Source organism: Colletotrichum fioriniae, assembly GCF_027942845.1.
Source record: "Colletotrichum fioriniae strain IMI 355084 chromosome Unknown scaffold_22, whole genome shotgun sequence".
NCBI classification, from domain to species: Eukaryota; Fungi; Ascomycota; class Sordariomycetes; order Glomerellales; family Glomerellaceae; genus Colletotrichum; species Colletotrichum fioriniae.
The window spans coordinates 94,213-105,119 of NW_027076858.1; the positions used below are offsets into that span (position 1 = coordinate 94,213).

General features: G+C 35.6%; 1 protein-coding gene across 1 annotated transcript; it reads right to left on the reverse strand.

The window, feature by feature from the left end:
- Positions 1-6,238: 6,238 nt before the first annotated feature.
- N0V96_012161 (uncharacterized protein) lies at positions 6,239-9,973 on the reverse strand (the record flags this gene model as incomplete). Its single annotated transcript, XM_053199464.2, has 1 exon — positions 6,239-9,973. The coding sequence occupies one exon, from the start codon at positions 9,971-9,973 to the stop codon at positions 6,239-6,241; it is 3,735 nt and encodes a 1,244-aa protein (XP_053043093.2).
- Between the last annotated feature and the right edge of the window lie 934 nt (positions 9,974-10,907).

Here is a 10,907-nt window from a genome sequence, read left to right on the forward strand (position 1 = left end):
AAAACTAAGTATATTACGCTCTATACTTAATTATTAACTAAAATAGTTAATTAACTTAACTATTTTTTTTTATTAATAGCTACTACCCTTTTTATTACTTTTAGCTATTTAAAGAGTAAGCTTTATTTATTTTAATATATATAAAACCTCCTAATATTAACTTTTATAAATAGTTAGGTTTAATATAATTTCTTTTTTTATATAAATATTATTATTACTTAGGGGGCTTATGCAACCCGTTTTAAATATTAGTTTATTATTTTAATATCTTATATTTTTTAACTTATTTATTTTAGTTATTATAATTAAGCTAGTATTAATTTATTATATTTTATTATTAATATTAACCTAGCTATTTATGGCGTTTATATGATTATTTAGTTAAATTTTATATTATTAAAAAAGTACTTTACTATTCTTTTAGTATATTTATATTAGTTATAATAGCTATAGCGTCGAGCTAGTTAAAAAAGGAGCCTATCCTAAGGGGAGTAAATTTATTAAAGGGTATTATTAAAGCCTTAGCCCGCTAATTATTAACTATATTAAATACGGATTTATCTATTAATAAAGCTTATTTAGTAGCTTACTTAGTAATTTACTTTATTTAAATAAAAAGTAGTTTATAAATAATATAAGAAATAATATAAATAAAAAAAATCTTTATAAACTATAATACGAATAGCTAGATATTAGCCCTTTTAGCCCTTTTTTTTAAAAACCTTTATATTATTATCAAAGTTTAGAACTTTTATAATTAAAAACTATGTCTAACCTTTATAACTAACCTCTATAATTAACTCTTTAACTAGTGTTATTATATAAATAAGAAAAAAGTAACTTATTTATATAATGGTTTTCATATTAAAGTTATTATATTAAGTTAAGCGCGTACTTAGGGTATATTACGTATATTATATAATTAAAAAAGTATATTATATTATATAATTGTTTTTAAAAAAGCCTAATTTTATTAAGGTTAATTTTTTATACTTATAAAGCCGGAAAGAAACTATTATATAATTAATTTCTATTTAAATATATTATTAAATAATATTATAAAGTTTATTTAAGTTATATAGTAATTCTTTATTAAAAAATAAAAGTTTTAAGGCTTACGTAGGGTTCTTTATTAAGCTAAAAATTAATCTTTTTTTAAATTCTTTTTAAAATTAAAATCTAGTTTTTTTTATTATTTTAATTTTATTTTTATATAAGAAGTCTTTAGTTTATTTTTTTAATTTTATAAATAAATCTTTTATTATTATTCTTTTATTTTATTATATAAATAAACTTAGTCAGAATCTCTACTTCTTATATTGAAATTTCTTTTTTTAGTTAGAGTAGGTCCTTTTTATTTTTAATAATTATTCTTTATTAAATTCTTTTTCTTATTATTATAAATATTTGTATTTATTTAAGGTAATTATTAAGTTATATTCTAATAGTTTTATAAACTATAAATAGGGTTTAAATATATTTCTTATTACGTTTTTTTAAAAGTTCTTTATAATTATATAGTATTTTACTTATAAATTATAATAAAAATCTTAGTTTTTTAAAGTATTTTTTAAGTATTATCCATTTTTTTCTTTGTTATTTTAGTACGTAAAATAGTTATTATTATAATAAGATATTTATAAAAGCTATTTATAAAAAAACCTTTTTACTTATTATATTAGCTCGTTTTTTTAAGAACGGGTTAGTATTAAATATATTTAAATTATTCATAATCTCTAGTTATATATCTTAGTTTATTATAATTAAAATATTTAAAATTCTTTTTTTAGTAGGGTTATTCCTTTTTAATAATACTAAGATTTATAAGTTTATTATAATAACTAATAATAATTATTAAGGGTTAATACCTTTTTTTAATATTAAGTTTAAGTTAATTATTTTAAATATTTTAACTTTTATATTTAAAGTATTATTTATAGAGTTAGTTATTAATTTTAATTATTATATTTATATATTTATAGAGCTTATTAGGTTATTTTTTTATATAATAGTTCGTCTTTAACTTCCTTTTTTTAAACTATAATAAAATAATATTATAAATACTTTATTATTTTAGTTAAGTTTAGAAATAATTTATTAAAATTCTAAAATATACTTATTAATAAATCTTTTTTTATTTAAGGATTAAGAGTTTTTTTTAATAACTCGTTTTTTTATTAAGGTTACTAAAGGTTCTTTTAATCTTTTTTTTAAATTTATTATAGTTTATAAAAATCCTTTTAATATTTTTATTTTATATATAGTAATTATTTTTTAAAATAAGCTTTTATTAAGAGTTCGAACTAAGTAAGAGCGTCTTTTTTTAAAAAAAAGAGGCTATATAGTAAACTTTATTTATTTTAATAATAAAAAATAGTTTTATAATAATATAAATAAGCCCTAGTTTAAATAAAGAGGTCAGGGGCGTTATAAACTAAATATAAAATTACTTATTCTCGTTTTTAAATTTAAATATTATATTATATAATTATTAAATAGTAAATATAATAACCTTAATAAGCTATATAATACTATTATTATTAATAATTAAAATATTTATATTATTTAATTAGTTTTTATAAAATAAACTTTACTAAATAAAAATAATTAAAATATTATAATTAGTTAGTTATAATAAGTATATTAATAGAAATTAAGGCTATAAATACTAAATAAATAGTATTATAATTATAAATAGCTTCTTTAAAATTATTATTATAAATTATAAAATAAATAAGGCTTTAATAATAAATTATAATTTTATTAAAGGGGTTTTTAATATAAATAATTAAACGTATTTATAAAATTTAATACTAAGTTAATTATTAAAAAAGTTATATAAAGTTTATTTTTAAACTTAGCTCGAGGTTATATTATATATAAAGTTTATTTATAAATATATTTTTTATAATATTATTATTTTTTAATTACTTAATTATTTATTAAATAGTTACCTATTTTATTTATATATAATTATTTATTTTACTTTTTTATAACCGTCCGTCTTTTATTTCATTATATAATCGTAGTTACGTAATTTATTTATAATTCTTTTATTTTAAGAAGAGTTATTCTAAGTTTATTTTTTATATATATATAATATAGTAGCTACTATAAGTCCTATAGGGCGGCCCCTGGCCTTATTATATTTATTAGGTCATAATACTTAAGGACGAGAGTTTTAAAAAGAAAACTTAAAGAGTTAGAAATAGGTTTTTAAAACTTAATTAACTAAGAAATAAAATAAAAGAGCTATAATAAAAGGCTATAAAAAGGTAATAAAAAGGGTATAATAATTATTATAAACTTTAAGAATATTAAAGAGGCTAGCTCGTCTCTCTTTTTATTTAGAACTTAAAGTTTAAAATAAAATAATAAAAGTTATTATTTAAATTTATTAAGCCCTTTTAAATCCTTAAATTAGTAAGTAAATAAGTATATTACTTAGTATTACCTAAGAAATACTCTTAATTTTATAAGGTATTTTTAATAAGTTTTTTTCAAGAAATAGCTAAATTATATAAGAAATAAACCCTTATTAATACTAAACTTAAAAAAACAAGAATATTAAATAAGAACTAAACTAAATAGTTAGTTATTATAATATTAAAGAAAGTTATTTTTACTTAGTTAAATAAATAAGCTAGCTTTTTAGAATATAATTTTTAAGTTAGTAAAGAAGATATAAAAAACGCTATAAAAATAATAAAAAATTATAAAGAATTTTTTTAAAAAGGGGATTAATAAGTAAAAAAGTAAAACTTTTATAACTCTTAAGCTAAAAAAAGGCTTTTCTTTAATAAAATAATAAAAAAACTTAAAATTAGAATTATAATAATTGTATTATAACTAAACCTTTATTTAAATTATTAAGTTTATTAATTAAGAACTTATTTAGAGTATTATAAAACGTAATTATAAGAATAAGAATTATTTACTATATTAGTAATTTAATAAGTAAGGGGGTAAGACCTAGGTTAGAGAGCTCGGTTTATTTATAAATTAAGTAAAAAGCGGATAATATAAGGGTTACGGATTTTTAAGAAAAGCTATTAATAAATTAAGTAAGTAACTTAAGTATAAGTTTTATACTTTTTAAAGAGTTACTAAGTTTATTAGCCCCAGTTAGAGGGGAAAAGATAATAATTTATATAGTATTTTTTTAAAAAAAATAAATATTAGTATATTAAATAGGGAAAAGCTATTAAAAAAAGTCTAACTTATTTAGTTATTAAATCTTAGATAATTAAAGCTATTCTAAATAAAATTAAAACGTATTATATAGTACTCTTTATAAATAAAATAGAAGTACTAATATTTATAATATTAAGTCTAAGGAATTATTAATTGAAAATTACTATATTAGAGGGTTTAGTTTAACTTATTTTAGGGCCTTAAATATAGGTTAAAAAAACGTTTTCTAGTAATTAATATCAAGCTAAGTAAAATACTTTTATAAGAACTTAGTAATATTAATAAGATCTTTATAAATAATAACGAGCTCGTTATATTAAATAAATTAACTAAAGTTATAATAAATTTATAAAGTATTTTTAAAAATTATTTATAAAGAGGAGTAATTTAAAAAAAAGTAAGTAAATACTTAGGGAAAAAAGGGAAAAAAAAGTTATTTATAGTTTTGTATTTATTATTATACTTAGTATATTAAATATAACGATTATTACTTATTAAAATAAAATAATAGTTAAGGTTTAAGAGCTTATTATTAAGGGTTTAGCTAGTATTATAATAGTTATAAATAATATAAATATATTTAATATAAAAAGAATTAAATAGAGAAGTTTATAAGCTTAGGGCTAGGGTTAAAAAAAAAAGGGAGCCTTTTTAAGGTCTTTATTAAAAAAAACTAAGGATTATTAAAAGAGCTAGAACTAAACCTCGAGTTATTAAAATTATCAGGGGGATTCTTATTAATACTATTACTAATTACTTAGTTATCCTTATTTTTAATAAAAGAAAAAAGTTAATAATTATTATTATTAGCTATATTAGAGCTATTACTACTACTATTATTCTTATTATTAGTTTTAAACTTATTATTTGAATTATTATTATTATTAAGAATATGTAGTTAATAATTAGAAAAGTTATTCTTATGTTTTTTAAAGGGAATTATTAGCGGGAAGAGAGTTAATACCCTAAACTTTTTAAATTCTTTACTCTTAATATTAGAGAGATTATTAAAATCGTTAATTACCTAAAGAGATATAATTATAGAGCTATCGAATTAATATAAAAAAGTAATAAATTTATTATTTATAAAAAATAAAAAAAATAAAATAAAATAGTTTAATAAAAAGTTAAAAAAAAAGGCTTTTTATACGTAAATTGAAATAAGAAAAAAGCTACCTACTTAAGTATTGAAAATATTTTTTAAAAAAGGGTTTTTAGTAACTAAAAAAAATAAGTAGAATTAAGAATATAGTTACGAAAAAATAATTTTAATTATTCATTTAAGTTACTAAGTAATAATAATAAGTTTAAACTAATAAAGTACGTTCTTAGTAATAAGTTAGAAACGAATTAGTTAGCCTTAATAGTCTATGTGTTAAATTAGGATATTTTCTTAACCGGGGTATAGTTATTATAAGGTAATTATAATATTATATACTACTAGCTAACTAGGTTATTATTTTATAAAATAGGGGTACTTTTTAATTAGTTTCTTATTTATAAGAAATAAGTAAAATTTAGCTTCTATATACTACAGGACCTCCTTATAGAATAGACACCTTTTCTGGTCCTAGTTAACCTTGTTCTGTTATACGCTAGTACTAATCTAAGCCTTAAGAAGAACCTTAAGACTAATCACCCCGCCCCACTCTAGTAATGTTTTGAGAATAAATTAATTAATAGTGGCGAAATGGGGGGGGCAGGGGGAGGGTTCGCCCGGAAGTGGGTTGGGCGACTTACATAGTACGTACCCCATGAAACTAACTACTAACCATTCTTTTGCCCCCTTGCAATTAGCACTTTGCTCTATTATCTTCATCTTGCCATCTGTCCTTGTTTTGCCAATGTTTGTCAACACCACTACACTGTCTAACGTAGCCCACTTTTTGACTTTGACACATCAGTTTTTGGGAAATCTCTTTTCAAGTTGATTATCAAAAAGCTAGCGGCATAGCTAAGCCTTTCACACAATGAAACACCAAATTTGCAAAGGCTGGCAAGGGGTCATATTAGGGCCAGCACTGAATCAAACACGCAGCGGCCGCTACAACTCATCTTTTTCAAAAAAATCTGCCGCTGCACCACCCAATGGCTTCTCATCAGCCGCTGCGCCCAGAGGCTCGCCATATGCATCATCTGGATTATCTCCGACACAATGATGGCACCAGAACAAATTGTCCGGGTCGTGCGCCTTCTTCACAGCTAGCAACTGCTCGTACGTCTTCTGGCCCCAGTACCTCGCCGTCCAGTTATGCATCACATACGAGCTCTCGGAGAAATAGCTGTTGGGACCGAGCTTGTACAACGTGTCGTCAGACTGCTGTGTCGTCAAGGTGCGCGCGTTCCACAGCATGAGCGCCGAGCGGAAGCCTGGCGAGATGGCCGTGCCGCCCGGTTGCGGGCTCCCGAGGTTGCCCGTCAGCGACGTGTAGAGGTAGTGGAATCCGCAGCGATGGCCGCTTGAATCCGGTGACGACTTATCATTATGCTCCAAAGTCTTGACGCAAATATCCAGCACATTCATCATGGTCGAGGCGAATTCTGTCTCCATGGCTCGCCTCGAGACAAGGACGGAGTTCTGAGACCCTGTGGCCGTGTCGGAGGGCGGGTGCGGTGCCGGCAGCGGGTTCATCACGGAGAGGAGGAACTTGTTGGGGGGCATGGTCAGAAGGTACTCATACGCCGACTTGAAGTTGTTTTCCTGCGTAGCCTCGGGTTTGGTCTGAAGCACGTCCACGAGGCTGTCGCGGAACAGGACGTAGTCCTGTTCTGTCTGACCGCCGGCGTAAAAGTACTCAAAATTGAACGTCCAGGTGACTGAGCAGAGGTCTCCGGTCGCCTTGTACTGGCTGGGGTCGATAAAGAAAGCGGGCTGCGTGCTGACCTTGGAGTTGAGTCTAAGCTGCCATGCAGTGAAGCGAGTCCACATGTCGCGCAGCCACTGGTAGCCAAAATCGCGCGAGTCTTGGCAAAAGGTGCCACTCTGGTTCATGTAGACACGGCTAAGGCCTCCATCGGGAACGGCGTGGGCGCGGATCGTCATGGAGAGAATGACGCCCCAGACGCCGCCGCCGCCACCGCGCATGGCCCAGAAGAGCTGCGGGTTGTGATGGCGACTGGCAATCTTCTTGTGGACTACGGTCTGACCGTTTACATCGCGGCCAACCTGCAGAACCTCAATCTCGAGCAGGTTATCGACGCCGAGGCCCATGGATGGCGCAAAGGGCCCGTGGCCGCCGCCGAGATGGAAGCCGACCATACCGACGGTGGAGCACCAGCCCGAAGCAACAACGCGGTTGTGTTTGGCCGAGAAGGCGTGCATCTCGGCAAAGATGGAGCCGGCGCCAAAGCGGAATGCGCCGGCGGGGGCCAGAGCCTTGTCCTCGTTCCAGGTGGGCAAAAAGGACTTATCCTTGAGCAGAATTGTGCGGATCAGGATGCCGCCAGTCGGACACGAGTTGCGGCTGTTGTACTCGTGGCCGGTACAAGCAGTCGCGATACACAGACGGTGCTGCGCGGCAAATGTGAGGGCGGCGGCAATATGACGCTCGTTGAGCGGGAAGACGACGATGAAGGGGTTCCAGTTGCGGTACTCGTTCTGGTGCAGCGCCGCCTTGCACATGTCAGGCGCCGTGTTCCACACGGAAGCGCCGGCTCCCAGAACGAAGCACGGGCGCTGCATCTCGGCAACGTCCTCGTAGTAGTACAGTGCCTTGAGACCCTCAGGTGCGTCACCCAGGCCGTAGAAGGACTGGTCGTTGATGGATCCCGTTGGGACCGGCGCCGGCTGCGGCTGCGGGTATTTGCTCCACCGGACGCCGAGCCGGGGCACGGTGGGATCCAGCGCCTGTTCCAGCTTACGGATGGCCGTTTTGGTGGGCCAGCAGCTAGAGTCTTGAGGTGTGCACCAGTCATGGCGAAGGCCGTCGTTCAGTATTTCGAGAGGCGGCGGGGAGGGCAGGGCGCCGGCGGATGATACTGCTTCTGCTTGTACCGACTCGGCTGGGTCGCATGAGCCGGCGCCGCAGAAGTCGTTCTCGGGGCCGCACGAGTAGCGGCAGTGGGCGTTGCACGGGTTGCATCGGCCCATGGCCCATTGCGTGTTCAAGCTTGGCGTGTCCTTCTTGTTGTCTACGAATGCTGCCGGCTGGTTCGGCGCTCCGCAGTCGAGCACGGCGTATGAGTACACCGGCTGGAACTGGAACTGGAAGCGACAGGTCATGATATCGCCGCTGGCGCTAGCAAGGAGCACTATGCTGGGGTCCTCATCCGAATGCGAGACTGAATAGCGCTGTACGCCGCGGGCGGGGTAGTTGGGCCACTGCATGGACGCTTGCCCATCGGCAGTAAAGTTCCATCGCGCGAGGCCCTCTTGATAGTGGCTGGACACCTGCAGTGTGCGCCATGATCCCAGCAGCGCGGGAGGTGCCCCCGCAATGCCATGTTCAGAGTGGCTCACAGGGCTGATGGGCTTGGAGTCAGACTCGGGTTCGATGTTGGTCATGGTCTCGTCCTTGGGCCTGCTGCCAGCCGCCGAGATGCCATCCGGAGAAAAGGAACACCCTGCCGCTGACGCCTTACAGCGGAACATGAGAAAGTTGCCGCACCCGGGCGTATCCATGGCGGCATAGAAGCTGGCCGGCGCCGGCTCTCCAGTGTGGTTGCATGCCAGAAAGGCAACCTCAAGCTCGCCAATATCTGGCAACCGTGACACCAAGCAGTCCTCCACGTGAGCCTTGGCGCCGCTGCCGCATCGCAGGACGAGCTCACCGGCGCCGCGCCGTTCGTAGGCGCAAGTCTGAGGGTATGGGCTGTCTGTGGTAACGGTCATGACGTTCTGGTTGTCAATGTCGGTGAAGCTCTGCGCAAACTCGAACTTGCCGGACCCGAACTGCTCGGCGCCAAATGAGCGCCACGTGCCCTCCCAGGGGGAGACGTTGTCGCTGCTCGTAAGGGCCGGCATAGCAAAGTCCAAATTCAGCATCGGGAAACTTCCATTTCCGATGCTTTCGCTATTAACGCCGCCACTCTCCTCCTGCTGCGGTGCGTTATTGGGGTCTAGCTGCACGGTGCTGTTCAGCTGCGCCGGCGGGCATGTGTCCCATGAGTCACCACACGCAAAGCACTGGTCGATACAGTCGCTCGACATGCGCGGCATGCTCTCTCTTTCGGTGCCTGTCCAGCCCACTGTTGCCAGATACGCGCACTGCACGCACCCGGTGCTAACAAGCGGCTCGTCATCCATTCTAATCTGCAGGCGATCGCGTAGCACGGCGTTTTCGTTGATCTCGTTGGCCATCACAAATGCTGTGCGAAAGTAGGCCTCCTGCGGCATTCGGAACGCCGAACTGTCAGCGCCAGGGATGACTGCGCAAGTACCATGCTTCATCCACTCGGACATGATAAAGCATTGCATGGTATTCTTGAACTTTACGTTCGTCGGCCAGAAGTAGTTGAGCAGCCCAGCAAAGGTCGTGAGAATCGTCTCGTCAAACTCCTCGCCATTCAGGCAGCCGTAGGGCTGGTTCTTGGCACCGGTGCCGCCAGACGATCCAGGCCAGAGGCCGTGTAGCGTGATGTCGGCCGCGTGCTCGGCGAAGTTATTCTTCTGTACCGCCAGCGTATAGGCGTCGATGGGAATTAGCCCGGCCGGCTGTCGCAACGAATTGCATAGCGAGTAAGGCGGCGGCTTCTGCTGTAGACCGCCGTGCTTGTCCTTTGGTGACACATTGGCTCTTCCACTTGAGGTCGCACGTTTTGGGATGGAAATTGAGCTCATTGAAGCGTCGAAGCGGGATAGGGTTGGAGGAGCAGTCGTCCGACTTGCCGGAGCACCACTGCGCGGTCACCAGGCTGACCAGGGCCAGCACCAGCGCAAGTTGCGCATACCAAGCCGTACCCGCTTGACGATGCATATTGCCGGGTTGATATCGTTGGTTTATTCTATCGATGCTGTTGTGTTTCTTGTATTGTTAACGTGTCCGAAACGCGAGTTTTGAGGCGGACATGATGATTCTATATATATTGTACAAGGTAGACCCAGATGTTCTGCCAATTCATCGCCAATTGCCAATTGCAAATTGCCAATTGCCAGACTGGTGTATCCATAATCTGTGCATGAAAACGACGGAATACACTTTCCTGTATTATCAAACATTTTCTGCCTATAGTTTGACTGCCAAATCCGGTCTCTTGTTCTTGCCAAAGTCGAGGTATGCAATCATTCTTTCTGCTCTAGTGGGCTGGGTTAGGCCGGAGGTGGCATAGCTTCCTTCATCGGAGTCAGCTCTACGTTTAGGCATGGCATCTCACGTACCAACGACCAATTACCATCTCTGATGCCACGAATGATCCCAGGGACCTAAAGCTTCACGTGAGAACTAACGGTTTGCTAGCGGCTTTGGCTGCTGCGGCTGAGTCTCCAGCTATCGCAAGCGGCAGATGACATGGAGTGAGCTGTTTCTTAGCGGCGAGCTGAGACGGTCGGGTTGATTAAGACCAAATTATTCGAGACAGGAACTCACTTGGGTTGAGACATTAATCGAGGCCCAAGTCACGAAAGGATCGAGGCCCCCATACACATTCCACAGCGGTTTAGAATGCCGCTCAGGCAGGTTGGCTCACTGCGGTTCATCGTGTGCCGTGCCGCCTCGATTTGCTCGAAAGCTTGACGGGCATGCAATTGAGTTTAAGCTGCAAAGAAGACCCTTCAA